General features: G+C 42.4%; 1 protein-coding gene across 1 annotated transcript in view; it reads right to left on the reverse strand.

Annotated features, from left to right (window-relative positions):
- The window catches only part of Nfkb1 (nuclear factor kappa B subunit 1), a 114,103-nt gene that overhangs the window by 63,424 nt on the left and 23,079 nt on the right, over positions 1 to 27,600 (reverse strand). Inside the window, exons 3-6 of the mRNA XM_036190118.1 lie at positions 26,459 to 26,498; positions 22,372 to 22,450; positions 18,505 to 18,542; positions 16,059 to 16,157 (exon numbers count right to left, since the gene is read on the reverse strand). Of these exons, the coding sequence (XP_036046011.1) occupies positions 16,059 to 16,157; positions 18,505 to 18,542; positions 22,372 to 22,450; positions 26,459 to 26,491 (249 nt within the window). The 5' untranslated portion in view covers positions 26,492 to 26,498. The remainder of the gene's footprint in view (positions 1 to 16,058; positions 16,158 to 18,504; positions 18,543 to 22,371; positions 22,451 to 26,458; positions 26,499 to 27,600) is intronic.

Raw genomic sequence — 27,600 nt, forward strand, 5'->3', positions numbered from 1 at the left:
GCATCTCCAGTCTCTCTCCATCACCTCAGCACTCTACAAGTCTCACAACAGAGGCAGTGAGGCAGACACAGTGTGATGTGCCTACCTCTCTGACATTCAGTGTACAAAGCACACCACTCAGTGTGCCATTGGCATCCCATCGTTAGAGATGGGGAATAGAGAGAAGTACAGAGCTAGGAGTGCTTTCCAGTAAGGAGGACCTCCACCCACTCCGGGTACACACACACACACACACACACACACACTCACACCCCATTGCAGAGCATCCTCCAATAATTCCCAGGAAACACCCCAATACCATTTCATACATGTCTGCTGCTTGGCTATCCCTGTGGCCCTGGGACAGAGGGACAATCTCATTCATGTGTGTGACCTAAGCGCCAGCACCATGCCTAGCAAGTGCACTGTATATATATGTATGTACTTCATGAATGTGAGAAGACCAAGCGGGCTCCCAAACTGAAATGGAGCACTGTGAGTTTACTGGGTTCAGATCTAGAAGAACCATTTAGTCAAGACTTTGATCAAAAGATAACACAACAAGCCGACTTTACAGTAATTTCTAAAGGGTCCAGTTTATCTCATAAAATGAAGGGTATGGGAGGCTGATTAATACCAACATTCAAACATAAAATAAAGTCAGTAGGAATAGGAAACTTCTTAAAATTTAACATAAGCAAAATAGTCTAACCTTATAGCTTAAGGAAAAATGTAACCAAAGAAAATATTATTCTGGTGGATTATTCCCTTCTGAATTTTGGTTAAAAAATGCAAAGAAAACTTCAACTCTGTTTGTTAGGTTGCTAGGGCTGATATTAGCAATAGCAACTCTAAAAGCACCATATCTCCCTGTGTGTTTGGAAATATTGTGGGACCAACCAACCGCGTGGGTATTACTGCTATGATTGGACATGAGGGTTTGCATTACTGGGGAAAGGAGACACAAATATGGCTGAGGCAAGCGAGGAGCACCTGTGATGCTGGTGCTGGCTACAATTAGAGGTGTGAAATAGGCTTTGAGCTGAAGACTTAAGAAAAGACCAATGACCTAGCCTAGTGAAAGTCTAGAAAATGCCACTCTGCTAAGAGGAGTCAGGGCTTCTTGGATGGATGACTCATTTCAGGACAGTGTAGGAAGAGGGAGGATGAACCTAGATCATGCCAAGAGTGTGAACAGTGGGTGGAGCCATGTCTAAAGGACATGAGAGCCGGCATGCAAGACTTCCACTGGTGGTGACTAGCACAATCCAAACAGCACAATAAATAATGGCAGGAATGGTGCATGGTACCCAGAATGACACAAGAATCCAAAACTATATTTATCTGATGAGCTTAGGATCAAACATGCTTCAGATTTTGAAGCTTTTAATTTTGGAATATTTGTATAAACTTCACATTTTGGACATTTCTAAAAATCTGAACTCCTACCTTATTTGAGACAGGGTCTATCTGTCTCTCTATCGTTCTCCCTTCCCAACCCCTACTGCATACAAGGCTAGCTGGCCCAATAGGTTCCCAGGGAGTCTCCTGCGCCCACATCCCTTCTCTCTGTAGGAGCCCTGGAATTACAGAGCCTTGCACTAACGTTGTGCATCCAACTGCAATGTGAGTCCTGGGGATTTGAACTCAGGTCTCTGTGTCTGTGTGATAAGTGCTTTACCCCACTGAGCCGTTTCTCCTTGGCCCATTCAGAGAACTTTTTAATTTATATTTTCAAATTAGGAATGTTTAAACTATATTGAAGTGTTTTTTTAATGAGCAAGAAGAGAAAAATACTTTGAAAAGTGGAAAAAGATAAATGCCAACTAACAGAAAAGAAATAAAACAATCGACAGAAATGGAAAACCATAAATTTGTAATTGGTTAGTAATATTTGATTGAGAAAAGAATCAGCCATGGATACTGAAACCATTAGGATGCAGATGGCGGCTTTTAGCAGGCTTGAGGGATGGAGGGGGAAACAAGCATTTCAATTCTGCTCAGTTCGAGGTCCAGCCAGTAGGACAGATCACAAATGGAGCTCAAGAGGCAAAGAGTCAACAATAACTCCAAGACCTTTTGGTCTCAGAAACTGGGGGGTGGGTTACCATTTTCTAAAAATGGAGAACTTCAGGTGGAGAATTAAGACCAGCTTGGATCCTGGCAAGCCTAGCAGATATCCAAATGATAAAGTCGACTGAGTAGCTGAACCTGAATCCTGGATTTCAGAGAAGTCAAGGGTGGAGAAAGTAATTAGAAGGTATGTGTGTGCCTGTACAGAAAGCCAGGAGAGGAGAGGTAAAGACAAGCTGGTTTTGGTCAAGTGTTCATCAAACCCGACCAAAAACTGGGATAGTAACCCTTCCTTCCCTGGCAGAGCTGAAAAACGTTTGCAACAAGTACCACAAGAGCTCAGTAAGACTAATGGGAATGAAGTGACTTCTTACATCTACTACTGAGTATTTCTGTTACTAATTGGGGTAATAACTGAGTACCCAAAGATTGAAAAGGAATTTTTGCAAAATATTTACTTTAGGTCTTCCTGCATAAAACTAATAAGACATGGTTCTTGTCCTAGGAATAAGGCTTAGAAATGAGGAGACGAGCAAGTGAGTCAGCATGACAGACATGCTATGCCAGTGTAGCAGGGGCCCATGAGGAAGGGACCCAAGAACTCACCCAAGTGAGCTGGCGAATGGGAACCAACCAGGGCAGGCTTTCCGAAGAGGTCATCACATTGAAAAATCATCAAACATGGAAGAACTAAATGATCCAACAAAGAGTGGAAATAAAGCTACCTTTAAAAAAAAAAATCAAAATTCAGGGCCACAGAGAGGCTCATGGGTAAAAGCACTTTCTGTGCATGCTTATTAACTTGGGTCTGGTCCCTGGAACCCAGGTCAAAAGCCTTATTTGATGATGCACATCTACAATCCCAGCACATCTGCAGAGAGGTGAGAGGCAGACACAGGAGAGTCAGCTGGAAGGAAGCCGAGGGCCAGCGGGTCTGGAGTATGCACCACAGTGGTGACCAAGAGAGATCATGCAGAAGGAAAGAATTTCTCTGCAAAGCTGCCCTCTGACCTCCACATGCATGAGGTAACATTTATGAAAAGAAAACGCGATCACTATGAATGACCACGGTCAGTGGATAGTCTCACATCTATGAGTACATGAACTGCTCCAATTAGACTGGGTGTGGGCGAGGAGGGGGGATTAGGAGAAATAGTGGGAGTGAAGGAGTGAATATAATCACACTATATTATGACTTTCCAAAGAATAAAAGTAGTATATTAAAAAAGGGCTCAGCATGGTAGCACATACATTTAATCTCAGCACTTGGAAGGCAGAGGCAGGCAGACATCTGTGAGTTCAAGTCCAGCAATATCTATATAGTGAGTTCACAGCCAGCTGGGGCTACATAGGAAGACTCTATCTCAAAACAAAACAAAAAATTACACATTATATTTTTGAAATGGTATCTCTGGGCTGGAGAAAGGCTCAGTGGTTAAAAACACTTGCTGCTCTTATAGCAAACCCATGTGGCGGCTGCTCACAACCAACTGTAACTCCAGTTTCAGGGGTCCCAACACCCTCTTTCTGGCCTCGATGGGCACTGCATGCATATGAGGCACATATATACATACATGTAGGCAAAAACACTCATACACAAAAAATAAAAATAAGTTAATCTTTTTAAAAAAGCTATCTCAATGACAAAACATTCCAAAGCAATAAAGACCTCAGGATAATGCAGAAATGACTGTCAATCAGTATTACTAAGCTTGGCCTCTGACAGAGGCAGACTGGGACATTAGAAAAGGCAGCATGTCCCAAACAGCTAGGAGGAACAGCCTGTGAGCAGAGGAAGGCCACTCAGTCTTGACAGAGTGGACTGATAAGAAAATCCACATGAGAACACTTCCCTGGGCATGATACCACTCTTTATAGCGCTAATTCATTTAATCTTCCCAACAACATTCTGAGGTATGGAGTGATTCTGATGCTAGTCTTACGGGGGCATGGAGAAGGTGGCTCAAGGTTACACAGTTACTAAGGAAACAGAGCTGCATTTGAATCTGGCTTTGCCAGCTCTTGGGTTTGCTGCATATTCATGCAATCTCACTTTTTGAGAGGTCTTTGGGGGTACTGCAGATTGTTTAAGATTCATTAAGTGAAAAAAAAAAGTAAGCAATGGATGTTTTATAGATCAGTAGAGTACATGTGCATCCATAAGCTTTGTACTTATGTTTACATGCATTTGGATATGCAAGTATAAATGTGCTGACCGGCATAAAGCTACACGGTGAGCCTGTAAATGCATGGGATGTTTGGGAGTGCACTCAAGAGGTTCATAACAGCCTTCTCTCCAGGGAAGAGAGGAATCTTGGACAGAAGGGGAATTTACTCTTCACTTATATGTCTTTGTGTTTCTTGAAATTTTATTGATGCAAGTGATAGCTGTAGCTAAATAAGTAATTTTTGGTTTATTTTTAAACAAAAGTTTCCCACGAGGAGTGACACAGAGCAGCCATTCTCAAAGGAAGAACCATCCAGTACACAGCCTTAGGAATGAAAGAGTTAGAAGTTTTAGGCTGATCAGAAGAGGGAAGAAATAGCTGACACTGAGACTTCGGTTCCTCTGCGTTGACTAGTACATAGATCTTTGCTTGGTGAGCCACCAACTCAGTTTGTTCCGCGTTGACTGTCAGTGGCTAGCGTCACTCTGGAATCCGGGGCAGAGTGTGGGAATGCTGTCGCTCCACTGCCACTCAGGCCCTCGGCTACCTCTAGGGGCAGGGGGTGGAACTACTTGGCAACAGAGCCTAAGAAAGGCCCAGAAGGGACTGCAAGCTTTGACGTCAGCTTCTGGAAAACTCAGGCTGCACAGTGAGCCCGGGCTGCTGACGAGCCTGTGGAGGACCACTGAGAAATGCAGAAAAGCCAGATGGAAGCTTTTCTACAGGCTTGGTAGAATTTGGTGCTCACCAATTCTTCCCTTAGAATTTTGAGTTTTTAAAATAAATAAATGTCCATTTTGCTTAAACCGTTTTAGTTTTTGTTTTTAAATTCTTATTTTACAATTGGAAGATTCAAATGGGCTTAGAAACTGAGGCAGAAAAGCCAGTTCCAACCTGGAAAAGGTTGGTGCTATGCCTAAGTGTCTAGCCAGGATTGGGGTGTGGCTGTCCTGGCTGCTAGTCATGTCGCGATGGAGAAGCAGAAGAGAAGTAGGCTGGTGGGCAGCAAGGAAGAGTGGCAGGCAGAGACCCGGAGGAGATGTGTGCAGCCAGTGCCTCCTTTAGCTCCACTGGGGAAGGACCAGTGCTCCCTCAGTCGAGTCTCTCAGCTTCTGCATACTGATGGACCACTTGTTCACAGTACAAGTAACCGCTGACTGCCTCTATGCCTGGGTATCATGCCAGGTGCTGTTAATACAGTGCATGCAAACTTCTGCTCTTGTGGAAATAGCAGGCATCTTCGTGGCTTTTTATTCAGCCTACACACATGGCCCAAATGAGCATTTACTGCTACAGATGTGCCAGGGACAATGCTAGGCTGCTTTTAAAGACAGGTTCGTTCTTCATTAACCACACACAATTCCTGCAAAGTAGTTGCCTCTGTTTTCAACTTGTAAAAAGCAAAGTTTGAAGAGCTTTGGCAACCTGCTGCTGATCACACCACCTGCAAGCGGCACCATCAGGAAGGAGATCTAGGCTTTGCTTTCCAACACAGCGTCCCTCCCACTACACCACAGCTCTCTAGCTCTCACAAGACCAACTCTCCATAGTAGCACATACTGGCTCACTCACAGCCTGCAAATCTTTGGTAACTGTGTTGTGCAACACATGGATACAGAACTTATTTCCTATGGGAAGAAAATTATCAACTTCTCTTGATCTCACTATTGTTCTCGGGGTTAACATCTAAGATGTGATTTTGTAAATTATCATTTTTTTGGGGGGGGGGCTGAGGATCGAACCCAGGGCCTTGTGCTTGCTAGGCAAGTGCTCTACCACTGAGCTAAATCCCCAACCCATAAATTATCATTTTTAATGAAATCTTGAAGTAGCATGTTGGAAATGGGTTGAGTATTTCACAAAGTTGATGATTAAATTCACAAATTGATTTTATTTTGTATTTTTTTGCAAGTTTGTTGACTTCATATTAGTACCTTGGAATTTCCTGTGGGAAGGAAACTGGCAGACGTTCCAGTTAAGAGCACTACATCTAAGAACCTGCAGTCCAACATTCACTACCATACCCCCCATCTACTCAATAAAGAAATACCTTAGGAACTTCTCTTTCTAGAATACAATATTCAAAACACCAGTCCACTGGCAAATCCTTCAGACCTGAAAGATTTCCTATCTCTACCTAAACAGATAACAACGTTGCACAAGGGGCCACATGGATGCACGTCGGTTGCTTTCTGAGTGCTGCATGGGATGACATGGCCTTAACCACACACTCCCAGGAACTCTGCTTAACCAGTGGGCACAGTGCGCACAGTGAATGAGCAGAAGAGTCCTTCCCAGAACTCCTTTCCACTCAGAAGCTCAGAACATGACGTCAGCTACATAAAGTCTTTCTAAAGATGCAACTAGTCAGAAGAGGTCCTATTACACAATGTGGCAGTCCTGAACCACACTGGCTGGTGTCTTTATAAGAGAAAGGGGGGGGGGTGTTCAGATACAAAGTCAGGAAGAACAGCCAGGTGAAGAGAAGCAGAAATCAGAGATGAGGCTGCAAGCTGGGACATGCCAAGGACTGCCAGCAACCACCCAGAGCTCGAAACAGGCAAGGACAGATTCTTCCCTGAATCAGAGGGAATACGACCCACTGGCAACTTCACTGTGGACTCTGGAGTCTCCAGAACCTTTGGAGAATAAACTTCTGTTGTTGAAAATGACCCAGATTACATTATTTGTAATGGCAATCCTAGGGAATGAAGGTAATACCGTGTGCAGTTGGATGCACAGGGCCTGCCAGGACACAGTGAAGGGACCTAACCAAACTAAAAATTCCTTCCTCCTCCTGTTCTCTATGAGCTTCCTACAGCATCATGGGTTATCTCTAAATACAAGCTTTTGGTATGGCATTCAATTTCATGAAATTTTAAACAAACAAACAAACAAACAAACAAAAAACAGAAGGAATTATGTTTTAGTGCTGACTGTGTACCAGGCATTGAACAACTGAATTCACCTACATATTCTATAAATTTGGTTCTCTATGCCAATTTCACAGGTGAAGACGCTGAGGCTTAGCCACGCTTAATCACACCACTAATGCAAATCTAGGAAGTGACGTTACACCAATGCTGCTTCAAACCCTGACTATGTTGTCCCCAAGCCGAGTACTGCATGCCAGCCTGGGACCCATACACGGAGGAGCACACATGGGCAGCCATGTTAACTCCTCCCAGGACTTCAGACAGACATCTGCTGCTCTTCACCCTCCAGCTCACCCTTTCTTCCGGTCTCCATGTCTCTCTGTTCCACTCTGAGGAACCTCATTATCCACTTTGCCATCTGACAGTTATTTTTCTGATGTCTAGACCATTTCAATGATATATGAATTGAAAAACATGCACTTGGCCTTAATTCTTCCTGGCCTGTTTTCAATCCCCAAATCTTCTCTAGTACAAGCAAACTTATTATGTACTTAACGTATCAAACAACTGAAACTCAGGTATCTAAAGATTCTGGGGATTTATTCCTGCTTTTCACTGGTTTGCTGATGATAATACTGACTTGCTTTTGTATGTTTTATTTGTGGTCAGGAGTTCATATGTGAACAGATTATATTTTGTTTCTTCCTGCCAGGAATGGAGGGTATCCCTGGACCTGGACTCACTCTATTCATTTCTGGACCTGGGGTTTCTAGAGTCTGCAGGGTGTATAAACTTGAGCTCTGTGTTTCTAAGAGCCAGGCCTGATTCTCTGGAGAGATAGCACATCTTTTGACTCCTCAGGGTCCAGGCTGGAACCTGCCCTTTCACTATGGCTCTGAAGGTCCCCCACTAACAGACACTGCAGCCCTGCAAGAGTCTTGACTTCAGTGGAGGACTCAGTTTCAGGACCTCAGACAGGAAAGACACAAACCTTATCTTTTATTTCTGTGAGGCAGATAGAAACCACGCTCCTGAATTACTCAGGTCAGCAATTAGGTCTAGGGCAGGATGACCCCAGTACGCATGAAAATCTACCATGCTTTCAAAATTCCCCTATTGTCTCAATGGCATTTGAGTACTCTCTGTCTGTCTGTCTGTGTATGTGCCTGTGTGTGCTTTACAAACAGTATACAAAGGCATATGTTTCATTATGACATACTCATACATACTTCTTGTTGATCTTTCTCCCCTACCTCTGCCTCTCTCAAGTAATCTACATTTTATACTATTTCAGAAGTTTGTTTTTACATTATAGGAAAGGTTTGCTGTATCTTTGGCACAGGGGCTATATTTTCTAGAGTAGGCACATTTCTCAGTGTTTTATACTGAAGGACTACCTGCTCCACAAACAAGGCTTTGAAACTGAACAAAGCCACCACTTGAAATAAGTTTAGAGGAAAGTTTTCTGTGGAATAAAGTTTGGGAACCATTCTGGCTTGTCTCCCATGGGGCTTGCGAGGAGATCAGTTTATGTCGTTCTGTGTCTTTATGTCTCTTGCCTGCAGCTAAAACATCCTGTAGCTGCTAAGTGGGTCTGACTCACAGTGTTTGCCTTTCAGTCCAAAGTCCAGCCCCTCGAGTAGGAATCCAGGCTCAAGCAATTTAGTTTAATTCGCAAGTAAACAAAACTAGAGTGTACACACTTGCTCCAGTCTCGGCGACACACAGGCTAATATCCGAACTATTAGGAAGGAATACTTTAGATTATTTGTCATTTTAAAAATTACATTTATTTATTTAGTGTTGGCTTTGGGGGGTAGTGCGTGCTGTACATGGGGAGGTCTGAGGACAACTCTCAGAGTCCACTTTTTTTCTTCACCACATGGATGGGGAGATCAAACTCATTCTGCTTGTCTCAGTGGTACGTGCCTTTACCTGCTGAGCCATCTCATAGGCCTTGCAAGTCTACTGTCTTAACACTAGACCCTCAGCAGTTTTTCAGGTCACACAGATTCTCAATTATCATTTAAGAATACAGTGATATAATATTCTATTCCTCAATGATACCTGACTCCTTTACAACCATGCTAGCACATATTATCACTATAAAATAACAGATATCCTCGGGAAATGACCACAGAAACCTGGTCCACCACATGACATGCTTCATATAAGTGAAGTGGGCCCTAAATATCACTGTAGTTGGACATTTTTGAATAATTCTTATGCACACCTATGATTCAGAACTACAGACCTAAGGGACACCGTAAGTAGAGAGAAGTACTTAGTATCGTAATTAATAATATTCCATGTGCTTGAGAGTGTGGGTTCTAGCCATCTGTGGGGTAGATTCAAATTATATCTGAGTGATTTCTGAGCTCTTAATAATGAATCATTGAAATTTCCCATTGTTTTATAATGAATCATTTCCTTGTATAATGTATATAGAAGTATTATCTTTAGTAATTGTTATTGAGAAATAAACAGTAACAAAACATTTACACCTGAGGAAATGATAGTTTTTTATCAAGTTTGTACAATAGCTAGTTAGGCTGACGGCAGCCCTAATTTGGTGATGATTTAATAAGAGACTTTTTATTTAAAACGCAAGGGGTCTCACATCACAGTGCTTACACTAGAACCCTGGACCTCACTCCTGAAAGGCCGTAGGACTCAGGCAGAGTGGCTTAGCTTTTTCTACACTTCCACTTCCTCATGGACAAAAGGAGGATCAGAGAGGCTGCTTCTGTGCAGTGTTGTGACGACCAAAGGAGAAGGGTAAATAAATGAGCATGGCCAGCTATCCTTAGGTCCCTCTGTTCCGCGCACTGGGGCCAAAGGTGTCAGTGAAACTCTGCATGTATCCTCCATCCCACCTCCATTAGACCTTAAGAAAGTGAACACCATTTGGAAGACTCTGACCTGGAGTCCACTCAGGAGGAAGGAGGGGGATTGTGGGAGAGCCAGCAGCAGCACCCCTGGACCTGCCAAAGACTGAGAAGTCCCTGACTACGGAGAAGGTGCTTCGAGACACTTGAGGACCATATGTGACTTCCTGATTGAATGGTGGGTGCATTCATTAATCCTCTTCCAACAGAGACCACTTCGATCAGAGATGACCATACAAACAACCATCCTAAGAACACATGTACATGCAGAAAAACATGGGAAGGCCAGTAGAGGCAGGCCACCATGCCAGGCGACCATGCCAGGCCTAGAAATTCAGACACCCTGCAAATCCGATAAACCTGACTCTCCTAATTCTCAGGATTAATTTTCACTGCTCTGATTTATGTCAAAAGTTTCCTTCAATGAGTAGCTTTCTCCAACTTCTAATGATAACACTGATTTAAAGGGATATTTTAAAAATCCCCTAAGTGAGTATTTTATTCTGGGAGCCAAATGCAAAACTTCTAGGTTACTTAGAAGAAAGATACGTAGATGGTTATACAGAGAACGTCACCTGTCTGTAGCGCAGGGCCTGCCACAGTGCTAAGTGAATATTAGTAAGATAATTTTCTTTTCTTTTTTAGTTTTAACCACAAATGGCTTCATATTTAATCAGTATCAAAGAGAGGTGGGAGTGGGGGGAGAGGAGAGGAAGGAAGGGGCAGGAAGACAGGGAGGGAGAGAAACAGACAGACAGACGGAGACAGATGACTAACTGAGACTTCCCCTTTTCTGGCTGTTGGCACTAAATCTCACATCTTTTCCATTGACTGGAAAACTGAAGGGCAACTACCTTAAATTACGTGTTGAGAAACATGAAGTACTTTAATTTACCTAAAATGGGTAAAAAATGTAAATATAAAGTTTAGAAATGAAAAAAAAGAAAGAAGGAAAATATTCAAGGCAACTGCACACCTGCAATTCCTGAGTACCCTGGAGGCAGAGGTAGGGTGGTGAGTTCAAGGCTAGCCTACACTACACGATGAGACCCTATCCAAAAAAGAAAAATTGTAGAGATCAGTTGAATGAGCTGCTGTCAAAAAGCCAATACCCTTCCAGCATTATTTTTATACATGTTCAAGATGTTTAAAATCCACATGAATATACATAAAATTCTATGTGTAAACTAACAAGTCCCAACCCTTTCTGAAACTGTGAAAGGATCCATGGACTTGAGTTATAAAGCCCTTGTTTCAATAAGCTTGTGTGTACATGTGTGTGCATCTGTGTGCATGTATGTTACAAAGCACAGGGTGTGTATCTGGAGAAAATGTGGCTATTTTCTTTTATTTGAGCAGAGCAAACATCTTAGGAGTGTCAAAGGACATCCTAATAAATGCTATGAATAGGTTCTGAATGCACGCCCAATCGATTATGGTGATCTTTCCCCCCGGCATGTTAGGTAACTGTATCAGGCTAAATTATTCAAAATTAGTATTCCAACTAGATCTTTAGGATGGCAAGCCTCCGGATTCAGACATGTCCGTGCAAAGAAAAGAGAGCTTATGCAAAGATATTTGATATCCTCAAGCACACAGCAGATCAGGCAGGCTTTATTAACTTTGACAGAAAGTTAACATTAAGGATTTTTAAGTGAGAGGTACTTAAGAGTGCAGACTTTACAGCAGGTGGGAGGAAGGGGCCAGAAGCTGTTAACCCGAACATTCCAGTATACCCTTTCAGTGCACATAGAACCCTGGAAGAAGGGCAGTGAAGCAGCAGCCAGCAAAGCTGATTGCCACAGTCACACTGGCACCACTGGAGTTTGATGATCACAAATCAATCGCATTTTAGAAATGAAAGATACCGATGTCAATGTGCAATCTGCACAGGGTACCCAATGCAGAAGGCCTCATAGCGACTGCTGACGGGCTGCAGAACCATTCCTAAGCCACATGCAGCTTCTCCTCTTGGCCTTGTTCCACTTGCTTGAGGAAGGCACTTTGATTTAAAATTGTTCTGCACCACTTTCGGGAAAGGATGGCAGCGAGCCCTCCCTGGCACTCCTTGCTGAGTCAAGAACACGCAACAACAGGCTTGGTCCAGAAGAGGCTCTCTGCTGTCTCCCTGATGAAATCAGAACCCAGCAAACACCCAAGGGAGAGCTTTAGGACAGACAATGGATTACTCAGTTTTTAAAAAGTGGGAAGCTTCCTTAAATTCTGCGTATTTAGTTTCTGGAGCTTTCCCCTTGAATATGACTTTTTTGCTTTAGGGGTTGGCACAAATTCTGTAATGTGATTGAAGACATTTTTATTCAGACAATAAAGGGAACAGACAGTATCAAAGTGATCATGGTTTAATCTTTAGGCAGGTCAGTTTTAACTCATTTTTGGTTTGAAAAGGAGGAGCCATCATAGCTAATGAAAACTTTGGGTTAAGGCTAGTAAAACATAATTTTCTTGAAAGTGATTTCAGTTATGAATGCATACTTGTGTGGCAAAATATAAAAACATCTCAGAGAAAGGACATTCAGAACAGTGGACAGCAAGAGGGCAAAGCGGTGGCTGAGTGGGGGTACTTCTACCATAACTATGGTGTAGTTCACAGAGAGAGGGAGACAGAGACAGAGACCCAGAGAAAGACCCAGACAAACAGCAAACAGAGAAAATATTACTCTCTTTTAAACTGACATTTTGGTATACGGTATTTGTCATATAGAATTTTAAATTTTGTAGGCTTGAAATGTTTTGTAATGTGAAACAATTAGTTAAAAAAAAGGACATTCACCAGTCCAGCATTACCAAAGGCAGCGGAAGGGATGCTTCAGTCTGAAGAAAACATTAACTACACCCGTGAGGACACAGGGATAAGCAATCCCAGAGCAGTTAATCAAGAGGGGAAATGAAAAGAATGTGGAGTTTTGTACAGCAAGATTAGAGAGCTAAGCAGCTTCTTTCCTCTCAGATCCGTCAAAGGAACATGCACAGCCACAGGGTACAGTGGCCTGAGTTCCAGAAAAGGCGCACTGCAGAGAGAAGGGACGTAGGCAGAGCTTGCATCCAGTTACTGCCATAGTTCTAAGCATGGGAGTACTTCTCATGAGAAACGCTAGGCTCGGGAGACTCCTAGAGTTGGTGTGAAAGTCAACGTGGGCCTTTGATTTGAACAGTCAACAAGAAGACTCCCAAAGAAGAAAGAAGTTTACACACCCCATAAAGTACAGCTTGATTTCTGTAGACCCCAGTCACAACCAATTCCCAAAGCTTCCAACAGCCCTTAAACCTTCACTGCCGGACTTCACATCACATCAACCACTAGCCTTCCAAGGACAGCAGAGTGGGCGTGCTTGAAGACGCAGGGCAGCAAAACAGGGCCCGAGTTCAGAGAGACAGAGGCTGTTGATGAGGGTGAAGAAAAAGCCGAGCCCGACCGTCTTACCCATAAGCCTGAACAAATATACTTCCCACAGGTCAGAGACCTTGTTCGTGCAAGGTTACAGAAGTGTTACTTCTCTCAGTAAGTGCATGCGCCCACCGCTGGGGATGGACTGTAGGGTGGACATGAGGTAATTTCATGGCACCACCTGGAAGCAGCATTCTGCAGATGCTCCCATTTTTCATGCACAGTGGACTATAAAGTTCTAGTGCCGTTGAAGCAGAGTTTATGAATAGACCACAACTTATACTGTTTGTATAGTGCCCACACAGGAAAACTCTGCTTTTCTCCTAACATTAGATCTTTAGTTCATCATATAGTGTTAGTGTTGACAAATTATTCTCGGTTACCTGCTACAGATACAGACACATAAATGCACACGGTATTTATATATGACACACAGAAAGGTGGGAAGTTCTAGGTCTGACAACTCCTGATGCCCTCTGCCCGTTTCTTCTCTGCAGTCCAGAATTTTCATCCTCCCTGCCCTAATTTACTACAGCCCTCCATGTCTTGTCCCTAAGCTCCTGCCCCCACCCAAGTCAGCAGCACACACTCTACATGGGAGGGCCAGCGAGCTGCAGGAGAGAGAGGCCCCTGCCCTAACTCAGAGCCCCAGTTCCTCAGTGCTAATAAGTATTAGAAGAGGTAATAGATGATAAATCATTGATGTTGAAGAAATCATTTGTTTTCTTTGCTGGTGTTCTGTTCTGCATTTCTCAGCTAGGTTCTAAAGGACTGGAAGCTACTAACTGTCCTGATGGATAATTTTAGGTGTGCGGTCAACTACAGTGGGCAAATGTAGAAAGAATTTCCCCCCCTCAGTGTCTGCACATGACAGACTGGCAAGTGTGCTGGACTGATGGAAGACCTACCCTCATTGTGGACAGATGTATCCAGTCAGGTAGAAGCCCTGCTAGAACAAAAAGCCAGAGAGAATCCTCTCCTCTCCTCCTCTTCCTTCTCCTTCCTCTGTCCCAGGAGAATGTGGGCCACTCCTCAGTCTTGCCCCTGTGCCCCCAGGGCATCAGAACTCCAGGCTCTCCGCCATTTCCAGGCTTACACTAGCAGTACCACTCCCAGATTCTTGGGCCATTGGTCTTAGACTGAGAGTCCCATCAGTCACCTGGTGCTCAGCCTTCTGTGCTTGGAACACTACCAGCATCCCTGGGTACACATTACAGACAGCCCACAGTAGGACTTCTTGTCTTTCATAATTAGGACAGCTGATTTCACCTCTCATCTGTCTATCCACCTTCCTATTGACCAACCATCTATCCACTATCTCCATTCCACTGGCTCTATTTCTCTGAAAAACACTGTCTAATATAACTGTGGCCTTCTGCAAACTAAAAACGTTGAACTTCTATGTCCAATCACCTTTTCTAAGAAAAATACCTTTCATTCCCCAACTAGACCTAAGAGTCTTAAAATGAAAATGTGACTCATAGAATCCAGGCCGGAAGCTGAGTTTCACTGGAAAGATAGAGGATGGCGTGGCTCTTTTGTTTTAGACAGAGGGAGAGAAACTAGGAAGGCCTGAGCCTGGAAGAAGGGTATGAAAAGGAGGAATAAACTACAAGGATGGCAAAACCAAAGGTAAATCCCCAGTGTCGGAATGCGGAGTTCACAGGTCAAGCTGGCAGGAAGACAGAGATCGAAAGATGGTAACTTCTGTGCCAGTAACTGTTAGTCTAAGCTTGAATTACTGAACAAACAAAAACTCTAAATTACTAAATTGCCATTTTTCATTGTTTCCCTGAAAAATCATTATCAGTCTCTGAAATTATGGCATTGAATTATGAAAATAAAAAACTCGGAACTAGAGAATGATATTCCCAATTAAATCACCAATGTAAGAAGCTAAAGACAGTAAAATTGTACCCAATCTCATGCCCGTTCCATACTACAGAATTCATTCTGAGTGGCTGCACAGGGTCCCTGTCAGGGTCTCTAGGGAGTATCTAAGTATATTTCCTCATTTAAATCAAAAACATCTTATGAAGTACATAGCAGTATGTGTATATTTATAAGTCTAGACAGTTGGATCAGCCTCTTCAAAGCCCATTCAGCTCATCACTTTGGGACTGAATTTATGACCTTAAATAAAATATAGCCTATACAATCTGTCAACTGTTTTGTCATGAAATCTTTATAAACCCAGTATTTGGAATTTGTCTCAAAGACATTTTTTTTGTTTGCTTGGCTGTCTTAGGGACAGGGGTCTCACATAGCCCAGACTGACCTCAAACTTGCTATCTAGCTGAAACTGGCTTTGAACGCCTGATACTCCAGCCCCTACCCTCCAAAGTCCTAGGACTACTGGTATGCACCACGACACCTGGCTCAAAGTTTTACTAAAACATCAGAGGATACACAATTTAAATCTTCAAGATATTAAAAGACAGCTTTAAGATCAATGGAGAGCTATTAAGTTTTTCTTAGTTGGCATTGGAACCACTTCAATTAAATGGAGATGTTAATGGTGTTTGAATATTTGTCATTTCCATGAGATGAATTTCTATTTAAAAATTCTAATAACCATGTAAACACTTCTGGGGGGTGGCAAAGGAGTAACCTATTCATTCATATTCATGTAAAGCAGCTCCCTGGCTATGGTGGACTTCAAACTTACTTTGACCTGAGGGTAGGATTTCTTGTTCTTCTCACTAGAGGCACCAGGGAGTCCGCCATGTGATGGGCCTTCACATACATAGCGGAATCGAAATCCCCTCTGCAGAGGTGAACACAAGCAGTAATTACTAAAAACAGCAACGACAGTGTTACAAACAAGTTCCTAAACACATATAACTATGGAAGACAACTATGGAGACCAGAAGTTATTATGACAATGATGCTAGCTGGGGTCTGCATCTTCAGTACCCCACTGGCTCCTCTGCAGAGGAGGATGATGAGAAGTTCAGGGCTCTGCACACAAGGCTACAGCTTGTCTTAGCTGCAGCCTTCTATCTCAGATTGCTGCTGCCAAGCTCCCCACTTCACCTGCAGTCAGTAAGAGTTACGCTAATTATTTGAAGATGTTCCTTTATCTGCTCTGATTAGAGCTGAACTGGGGCAGGCCATAGGCGTGTCTTTTAAAATAAAGTGCCTCAGTGTTATAGACATGGCCCGTGTGCTACAACACTCTAGACTTGACAGTCTTCTCAGCACTTGGGATCCAGTTTAGACAATACTTGAAATTAGTGAATCCAAAACTAAACAGCAGCATGTGTAAGAGCTACCTCCTGGCTGTTACAAACTGGCTGACCATAAAGATGGAGACCTACTTAGCTGAGAAAATCCAAACACACCTTCAGTTTAAAACTCTAGTAGGTGGCACACATCTTTAGCCCCAGCACTTGGGAGACAGAGGCATGTGGATAGAGCTCTGTGAGTTTGAGGCCAGCCAGGGCTACACAGTAAGACCCTGCCTCAAAAACAAAACAAGACACGGCACAACATGATTAGACAGTTAACACTGAGAACTATACAATGAAACTAAATAGTCTAAATATTACTAATCTATGCTTTGATTCATTTCCATTAGACCTAGAAAAAAATCTGTGTCCAAAAGACCCCCAAGAAAAAGAACATTTCTAACTAAAAAAATCAACACAGCAGTTAGTTCCTTATCTTTAATCACAACATTCCTTTATGGCATTGGAAAAATATGTAGACGTACACTTTCATACCTTATGGAGAGTGATGCCTAATACTGTAATCAATGTGATTTAATGGTGATTCAAACTTAGAGCATGTCAAACCACGTATTATTCCTGGCTGCACAAGAGTATCTAAAGTTCTATACAACGTGGCATTTATTTTGAAGATGGAACTTTATATTGCTCTTTTAGGATGATTCTGAGTTGGATGTGGTGACTCACACCTGTAATCTTAGCAGCTGGAAGGTGGAGGCAGGGGAATTGCCACCAGTTTGAAGTAAGCAAGGACTACAGAAATTGTTGTCTCAAAAATAAGTCAATTTTTGAAATCAAATAAAAAACTAAAAAATAAGATGTCTTAAATACATAATCTGGATGAATTTCTAATGCTAACATTTTGAAATTAAATGTTTGCTATCTACCCCTATCGTCTCAGGAACTCCATTTACTTAAAATGAGTCATTAACCTCAGAGAGGCCACATCCATGCAGTCAAAAGTCTGACTGAGATACAACTTCTTTACTTCCACTAAAGCTAGATATAAAAAACACAGTGGTAAACAGATACAATGTTTTACTCACATTTTATATATTCACACATAATGAATTAAATTTTGAATTCTGGAACCATATTAGCTGTTCAAATAAATCATAAATACCTATGACTTTGGGGTTCATAATAACAAACTGCACATTAAAAGTCTTATAGTGCTATGCTTAAAAAAGTAAGGTCCGGGGTGTCAAGATTGATTGGAAGGTAAGGTGCCTGCCACCAAGGCTAGTGTGAGTTTGATCTCCAGGACCCACATAGCAGGAGGGTACCAACTCCCAAAAGTTAACATCTGACCTCCATTGACATGCTTGTACACACAAGTACGCACGCACGCACACATGCACCCACAAATGGTCCTCTTCTTGCTCCAGAGAAGCTGGGACTAAAGTCAATGGACACTGGCATATGTGGTGGGGATTCTATGGTCCATTTTAATCATCTCCCCCTAATGCTTTCAGTGCCTTGGGTTCCACATTCCACACACAGAAAAGGCTGGAGTTTCTAAAGGCATGAGAAGTATCCTGTGGGCATGGATATGACCAATAGGGAGCAGATATGAACCTCTACATGAATATTTCCTTATGAGTGAAAATCACCAGTGCTTTCTCTGGAAGTGGCTGATAAGCTATGCCAAAAGAGATGCAGAATACAAAGGATCTATAATTAACTGAAGTTTCAAGGCCTTTTGAAGAATGCCTAAGGAAAATGTAAAGTAGACATAGGAAGGTATTACATAACAGGGCAGGCTGTTGATCATCCCGATAAACCACCTCTGGTATCAGATTAGCTACCATTACTCAATGCCTGAGCCTTAGTATTAGGTGTAGAGCTCTAACATTAACAAGTGCCCCACCCCTTCATCCTTACCTGTTTTGGTTGCTCTAATATTTGAAGGTACGGGCCATCTGTTAAAAACAAACACAACAAAGGAAGACCAAAGGAAACTGTGAGACTTCTAGAATCTGGTATGAAATACAGAGCAAGTCAAAAGTTGAAATCATGTTTCAAATCAATTTTATAGGTGAGATTCTACAAAGATATAATGTGTTCTCATTTGAAATATTAAATATATTCTTATTTTTAAAAATATTTACTCTATTTTTTGAATCTGAAGTTTTGCTTGATGTCCAAGGAAGCCAGAAGGATGTCTGATGTCCCAGAACTGGAGTTACAGATGGTTGTTAGCTGTCATGTGGTGCTGGGAACCAAGCTTGGGTCCGCAGAAAGAGCAATGAACATTGTAAACTGCTGACCAATTGCTCCAGCCCCAAAGTTTAGTGTATTTTAACAGTAGTTTTATAGTTTAAGTAAATAACAATAAATAAATGGCGTTTTTTGTGGTGGTGGTGGTGGGGATGGCACATGGCTGGACCCAACCAAAGGCCTGATGGTTGTTAGAGATCACAGGGTCAGCCGCCTTCAGCCTCATCTCTCAACACTCATTTCAGGACACCAAGACAGTTAAGTACAGTGAGCACCCTGAGTGCTATGACACTTCAGGCTGCCTCTCAACAGTAGACAACAACTTTCCTTCCTCGATGTGAACTGCTCAGTATGAACTCAAGAGCTGGAGACAGCAAATTACAGGGTGGAGTCCAGGGGGATTCTGGGTCACCTGCCTCTCCTGACGCTACTGCCCACTTTCCACTCTGCCTTACCTGACGTGAGGTACTGCCTCCCATTGCCTAACTGGCTTGTTCTCACCCTCTGTGAGAACTCTGCTTTCTTATCCAAGGCCTGTTTTGTTTTGTTAGAGACAGGATCACACCATGTAGCCTTGGCTAGCCTGAAGCTCCTTATGTAGACCAAGCTGGCCTCAAGCTCACCGAGAGCTTCCTGCCAAGCGCTGGGATTAAAGGCATGCACCACTACACTTGGCATCTCATCCATAGCTTTTGATGCTAATATAAAATACCTGAACATTGTGCTCTCATATGAACTCTGATCTAAAACAGCCCAGGCATATGATAAAATACCAAAAATAATGTGACTAAAGACAAATGCATGCCAATTAATTACTATAAAAAAGACCTAACAGCTTAATCCCTATCCCAGTGATATCTGACTTGAAATTTCAAAGGAAAAGCACAACTTCTGAGAACATAAATATAAATGTTACGATGAGAAATGTCCTAAGGACGTCAGCTAGCTGTTTTGTCGAAGTATGATAACCCATAGCTGTGCAACATGCAAACATATTGGATATTTTGTATCTGTTTGAGTGAAAATGAAGACTTTTGAAGCTAAAGATATTCTAGAAGAATGCTTCTGTGCTCATTTGAAAATTCACCTCAGCTGAAGCTTAAGCCTTATTTGCATAAATAAATTTGAGAAGAGATAAAAGTTGAAGTTGTAATTGTAAATAAACTACAACTTCAAAGAGAATATAGTTTATCTTCTCAATATTATGATGAATCAGAAACACTAATGACTAAAACTGTATAAAGAAGGCAGTTAGGAAATGACCAGATCTGAAGCAAAACAAGAAAGGCAAATGGGCGGTGGGTATCACGGGTCAGCGCAGTAAAGTAGCAAACTACATTCTTCTGTCTGATGACGTACATCCCTTGACATTTTAAACTTTTAGAAAAGCAACTGTAATTTTAAATTTAAGAAAGAAAATGGTTAGAATTTAACTTTTTCTAAGGAAATAAATCTGACTAGAAAAATATTTCATACTATGAATGCCATACAGCTTGTATGACAATATTACAAACATACATTTCCTCTAGACATCCTGAAGATCTACCAACAGGCCAGACTAGGAAGAAAGCAGTATTTGGACAGGATGTTGCTGAGATATGGAGGTGTAGGGAGCACCCTCACATTAGGCTTTACGACCCTTCCTTACCAGTCCTTCCATAAATACTTATGGGGTTGTTTCTAGGACCTGCCTTGCGTATGTGAAGTTCCACGTGGAGCGGGCATTCTTACCCTTATGAACACATTCAAAGTCAAGTAGAACATTAGATTGGATATACACACGATTGTTTTAAGGCTAACTTTCTATTGGCGTATTTCTGGGCCAGGGAAATGATCTCCTGCTGTATAGAGAATATTAAATCATGGAAAAATGACACAGGACTAACGGCTGCCCCTTGTTTTAGAGTTCCCAACACAGTTGGAAAGACTAATAGTTTGAGATTTTAAGAACTGGAGAAGATTGAAAAAATCCACATGAAAATTATAAGCAAATATTGGCTTAGACAAACTTCTTACTCCTTTAAAATCTCAACAAAATGACCCGTCCATCTTGGACTATAAAAACCGGACAACACACTGAATCAGAGAGGGGGAAATGCCAGTAAAAACAAAGGGTTGGTAACAGTAGAAAATAATGTGTTTTTAGGTACAATTATAAAGAAATTTCTAACACTATGGAAAAAAGAGTTTCCACAACACGATATGAACACTGCCTATTTACTGAGATGATTCTTTGGATAATTTTATTTCTAAGTCCATAAACCTAAGGAAGAGGAAAAACACATTTGAAAAATCATCTGCCTCAGGATATTGTTTAGTATTCATGAGGCATTTTATAGAAATGTGTGTTTTTCCTGAGGGCAAAACCAAGTCCTTACCATTTTCAATAAAACAGTAATACCAAAGCAAACACTTTGGATCTCAGAGTTTAGAAGTTCGCAGGAAACAGAGACGCCTCTGCTGCATTTACTGTTCACAGGAAGCTGACCTAACGTGTACACTGGACAGCTCATGATCTCACATAAATGACGGTGGCTTAGGGGTAAACCAGACAGGCCTCTGTGATGTAACTTCTGCTGGTGAGGGTGAGGAGGGTGTGGCACATTAACTCTCCTTCCTCCTGTGTGTCTGAAGAGGGAAAGGCTGAAAACTTTCTGATTTGAACAATGAAGGGCAAGTGGTGGTATAACCATAGTATTCTAAATGAGAATGATACAAAAAATGACATGCAATCTCCATTGGCTAACACACTGCTTTGGAAGATGGGGTAACTCCCCCAAGGTGACATGAGTGTGCAAACAAAGTAGTGAAAAGAGCCATTACACCAAGGTTATACACAAGCCCATCCATAAAGAGTTGAAGTGTGTGTGCCATTGCACATTTGACATTGAACAGTGTGTGGATCCGTTTGTTGTCAGTCACGTTAGGAGGATCAGGACTGGAAGCTTTATGGGATGGATCGGAATAGGAAGGTGACTTCCGTGCTGTTTATCCAGTGTCTAGCATCCTGGCTGATCACCACAATGGTCCCCAGACATGGAACTGAGGAGCTGAGACTGGCTCTGTGGGAGCCGCACCAAGGCAAAGAGGAGCACAGGAGGGTAAACGAAACGTGGAGAGAAGGAAAGTCCTCACACCGGGTAAGACAGTTCTTCGGAGTATTGAGTAGATGCCAGAAACCACACGCGCTCAAACAGTGTGCCAGTGAGCTGAATCATTTTTGTGAAATACATTTCCAGAAAGCATACTGAAAGGTTGGTTTTAAAACATAAATCACCACTTCCTTCCTATGAACATCGCTGAATTTGAAAAGAGACCATGTGGCTGGAGAGATGGTTCCGCGGTTGAGAGCATCTGTGGCTCTTCCAGAGGACCTGGGTTTGGTCCTGAGCACCCACAGGGTGACAGCCTTCCTTAGAGTATTTTCATATATACTTAGTTAGGGTTGATCCACATCTCCCTAACCCCTGACCCCAAATGCTATTTTTACGGGAAAGCAAAACAACAGGAAAAAGGGCCTGTTTTTCTTACCTGTAGACATTGGCATTTCTGGTTGATATAATTCTGTATTAAACATTGGATGAGGCAAAGCAGGATTCAAATGAAACATCTGTAAAGAAGAAAATAGAAATATTTTAATTCCTCTTCTAACTTCTAAAAAAAATAAAAAACTAATTACAAGAATGAAAACTAGAAATGAAAGCCGATATGAAATCAGGATTTTAAGGTCGCTTTCTGAGACCAGGTTAGGCTGTCGCCTGTGGCACTTACGTCTGTAACAAAGGAATTCAAGAAGAGTAAGAGCTATGGGTCCCCAACGGCAAGGACCTGGGGATCCCACTAGCTAGTGCCTCTTCAGAGCCAAGTGGGCTTCAGGCCTGGTGGACACGTGAGCAGCATTTGATGAGTGATCTGCATCTTGCACCCTCTTAGGAGGAACAGTATATAAGCCCAGATAGTGGGGAGCCGCTCAGTGGATGAAGTGCTTGCCACGCGAGCCTGAGGACCTGAGGTCAGAGCCCCAGTTCCTATGTGAGACGCTGCGTATGTCCGTGTTTGTCTGCGATGCCAGCTCTGGGAAATGGAGACGGGAGGATCGGGTTTGCTGGGTGGGATATCCAGCCGAATCCACAAACCCTAGGTTAAGTGAGAGGTCTTTCTTGTCCCCACAGATAAGATGGGCAGTGGCTGGGAGAGACACTCAGCATTGACCTTCAGTCACCAAACACATGTGACTGCACATGCACACTCACAGGAACTCATGTGTGCATACTGACAGACACATACACACATGCATGTAATCTTAGCTCTCTGTGCTTTGATGACAAATGTAGTCCTTCTTGGGCCTGGAAGAGTTACAGACAGTAGCTACACAACTTACAAAATAACTGACAAGACAGCTGAGTGAGGCGTTCACATCCCCCTCCCCCACCTCTATTTCTCTACTACAACCTGGAATGTAGTAGAGGGTGGCTCACTGCACAATGGCTCCCAGGACGTCTACACGATACCCCCAGAACCTAGGCTTTATACGGCAAAAGACATACTGCATGTGACATTGATGTAAGACTACTAAATGACTGACGAAATTATCCTGGACTATCCAGGTGCACTGCTTAGGAGAGTTAGAAGTCAACGTGAGGCATGACTACGGAGGCAGGAGTCTGGAGTGATGGGAGGACTCTTCTAGACAAAACAGCTGCTAGGATGTCGCCCTGGCAGCACCTTGACTTGGGAATTTTTACTCTACCCTAAGGAGAAGATAATTGTCTTGTCTCAAGTCATAAGATTATGGTAACTTGTTACAGGAAGAACACACAACTAACAAAATTGAAAGAGGGATATATAACATGTTTTGATCGAATTAAGCTCTATTTTGATAAGTTACTATTAATAACTATTCCAAAAGGAATTGGTTCATTTAGAAATTCACATTCCTATTTATGAGCTTATGCTCTTTCTCACTCTCAAAAGTCACTTGTGTTCAATGAAACAGAAAACAAATACGTTTATTTCACTTGTTCTGGTCAGCTTGCATGCTGTAATTTTTTTTTTTTTTTTTGGCCTTATTAGTAAATCACTGGATATTCCTGGGTATCTCAAATCCTAATATGTCTAGTTAAATCAAGAGTAACAAAAGCAGTACTTAAATTATTTTGTTATATTCATTTGTGTGTGTGTTTGGGGAGGTGTCAAACTCAGGCTGTCAGGAAGCACTTCATTCTCTGAAAAGTATCACTGGCTCCTAAAATATGATGTTTTAATGAAAATCACTTCAAATCTAGTTTTGAGGGATGCAAATTCTCAATGAAGGAGCAAGAAATGGGCTACACTGCAGTGCTTAGCAAAGCTCCCCTGTGTCGTTCACCGTTTGCCGGCAAAGAAATACAGACGGGGAAACTAGGTCCAACAAACATAAGTTCCAGGCCACAAAGGGTGTCCGCTACCTCTGAGCAGAAAGGATGACCTCAAAAAGATATCCTCTGCTGTGTTCATGGAGGACTGAGGGAAACGTCTGATAAGTCAGAGGCTGGGTTGCATGCAGCCTAGGGTGCTCATTGGGTGAGGAGTGTAGAAAAACTCCAGCTAAAACACTGAGGAAGAATGCAGACTTTAGGAAATACAACACAAAGCTCAAGACAGGAAAACAGACAAACAAAAACAAAACTTCAAGGACCTCTCTTCCCCCTTCCCCAATTTAAAATATTAGAACATGCCTACTCCTGCTGCTGAGCAGCTCAAAACTGCCCACATAAGAAACTTTCAAAATGACTGTGTTCAGCAGGTTTTACTCTTTTGTGGCATAAAAGACCATCTCTGGTTGATAATATTTCCTGTGTATAGACCGGAAAGCATGGTTTGAAACCAAGCAGAAACAGCCCTCATGTTGGTGAGAGTTGGCCTTTGTTAGAAACAGTATATTAAAAGTGAAAGGTAAAACCAAGGGTTTTGGTAATACTAGTTGCCAGGTGTCTTTTATGCTGCAAAAAAAGAGAAATGTTCTAGATTTATACAATATCACCATTTTTACAACAAAATCAGAAGAGATGATGGTGACATGAATGTAATACATGCTTACTCTACCTGGCTTGGTGAGAACATGATACCCATTTTGTTCTAGGCTGTTTGATTATAGAGACACCAGATCCCCTGAAAATATTTCATTTTCAGTTTTATTTTTGGCCACTTCTTTGCATGCATAAATTGGGAAATGGTAGTCTTAGATGTTTACCATCAAAATGTAAATGTGAAGAAATATCAAATGTTGTGCCAGCGTTATCTAGGTAAGGAGTGTTCCCTGGATTGGTTGTGGCTTTTACAGCTCAGCTTAGAAAGTGATCCTTAACCTGCTCTTTCCCCAAAGAAGCAAACAGTGATTCCTGCTAATGATTCTGTCCCTCAGTGAACCATGGCAGCATGCACTGAATACAGATAGTGTGGTTCTGTTCCTCCAATTAGAATGCAGCTCTTGAAATCCGTCTGCATACCCCTTGTCTCTCCATCTCTAGGATGCTAACGTGTGTACATAATAAAGTCTCAATAAATAGGAACAAGCAGATACCAGTTTTAAATCATTTGAAAGATCATTATAGTCCACTTTTAATATTACCACTGTAATTACACCAGTGTCTAGAAACTGCTCTCAAGAGCCTCTGTGCTCTCTCTCTGGAGAGAAGAGAAAGAAACAAGTGTCAATAACCAACATGGATTCATCAGACCATTCAACATTTCTATAGGTTTAGAGCTTTTCCAATGAAAAGGCTAGGAGGAAAAAGGAGGACACAGATGTCCTAGGGTTCACCTGTGTCACACACTGACACACTGATAAAACAGAGCTATGTTCTCAGTGCTCTCAAAGCGCATTCATTCCCATGGACTATCGAGAGTTTAACTACAGTACCTTTGAAAACACAGACTTGGAATCCCTAAGTGCTCCTGCTATTTGGAAATGCAGCCTCTGCTTTAAGGAGTTAAGATGAATTCACACTAGAAGGAGATGGGCCCTCAATCCAAAGTGTGATGTGTTCATAAGACAGAGGAGACATGTGTATGAAGAGAGGGAGGAAAGTCACGCAACAACACACTCTACAATTGGCGTGATGGTATGGTGTAAGCCGAGGGTGCCAAGGGTCTCTAACCACCCCCCAAAGCTGGATGAGGCAGGTACTGCCCTGCCAGCCCCCAATTTTGAGTTCTTGCCTTTAGAACTATAAAATGACGGGTTTCTATTATCTCAAGTCACTAGGTTTGTAGGTTAATAGAGCCCTAGAAATCTTACTCACTGGCTATTATACACACACACACACACACACACACACACACACACACACACACACCACACGGTCATCGTATCAAATACTGGGATCAGATAAACACCACCACAACTGCCTCAGCAGCTGTCTTCTGGCCACTGTGTATACAGTGTACATACAATTTTATGCAAAAATACATATGAGAAGACCCTCTCCTATCCTGGAAGAGTAGAAAAACTGAAAAAAAAAAATGAGTAATGTTTACTAAGTTAGAGTTTGCCTCCCACTGAGTTATTAGTCTTGTCTCTGTGCTCTTTGGAACACAAATACGTTTAAACAAAGTTGTTGATGAAATGAAGACTTACTTGCCCAGTTCCGTATGGATCATCGTCCGCCATGTTGAAGCTGTACACAAAACAGAAGAAGTGAGAACTGTAACAGTGGAATGACCCTCCAAAGTCCCACAACCTTGGCATATCTGCAGGGATAGGTCGAATTACTGTGGGGTGACAGACACATCTGCTCCAAAAGACCTCAGAAGGAGGGCATGCTGTATGCAGTCCCTCCTTGGCATCGAACTCATGGCAGGGAGATTGCAGGATCCAAACCCCCTCACTAAGCTGGCCTTGCCTGTGTGCAAAAATCATGTGCAGATGGAGTTTTGTGGCCTTTTCTACTTACTATGGCCCAAATATCAACAGATTACAGTCTTATCCCTGATGTGTATTGTTTTCTCGTGAACTCTGAAATGGTCTTTGAACTGTCTAGACTTGGTTGAAAAGCCCAGGAGGTGCTGATCCTAATTTGCATAACACTGGGGAGGGAAACCATAGAATGGCACCCTTTGCTGTCTTGTGAGGACCACTGAAGTCATTCTGCCTTTGTCAAAGTGCAATGGAAACTGTAACTCTACAGAGTACAACAGAAAATACCAAAGACAGCACCAAACCTGTAAACCTCAAATTTACTGAATTCTGGTCAACTATGAACATGCAGGGGTTCCAGCAATCTTCAGCCACCCAGAGGCCCTGACAAACATGAAGAACCACATGGTTGTACCTAGAAATCATACTTCATGCAAGATAAACCCCAAATGTAGAGAAGACCTGGCTTCTACCACATAGGTGGATGGATTCTGGATCCATGACAACATGGAACAGGGCTGCTGTGCCCACCCTGTACCTTATACCCTTGCTGATGTAAGAAAGGAGTCTCTTTGTCCTTTTTTAATACAATGGACTGTCTAGTTGCAGTCAAATGTCTAGGCCTCACACCAGTGCAAACATCTCATAACATTCCCCAAAGTACAAGGCTTCATTTCCAGTGAAACGCTCTCGTGGTATAGCACCAAGTGACTAATGGAATGCAAGGAAACCTCCTGAGCACTCCCAGTGGGTCATGCCAAAACTAAAGGTAATGTAGTAGCTGTGAGTCCCATGGAACAAGTTCACACAGGTTTGCAAGGGATATTTGCTTAAAGTAAGAAACTACCACTTGGCTGGGCAGT

This window comes from Onychomys torridus, chromosome 6, assembly GCF_903995425.1.
Source record: "Onychomys torridus chromosome 6, mOncTor1.1, whole genome shotgun sequence".
Classification (NCBI taxonomy): Eukaryota; Metazoa; Chordata; class Mammalia; order Rodentia; family Cricetidae; genus Onychomys; species Onychomys torridus.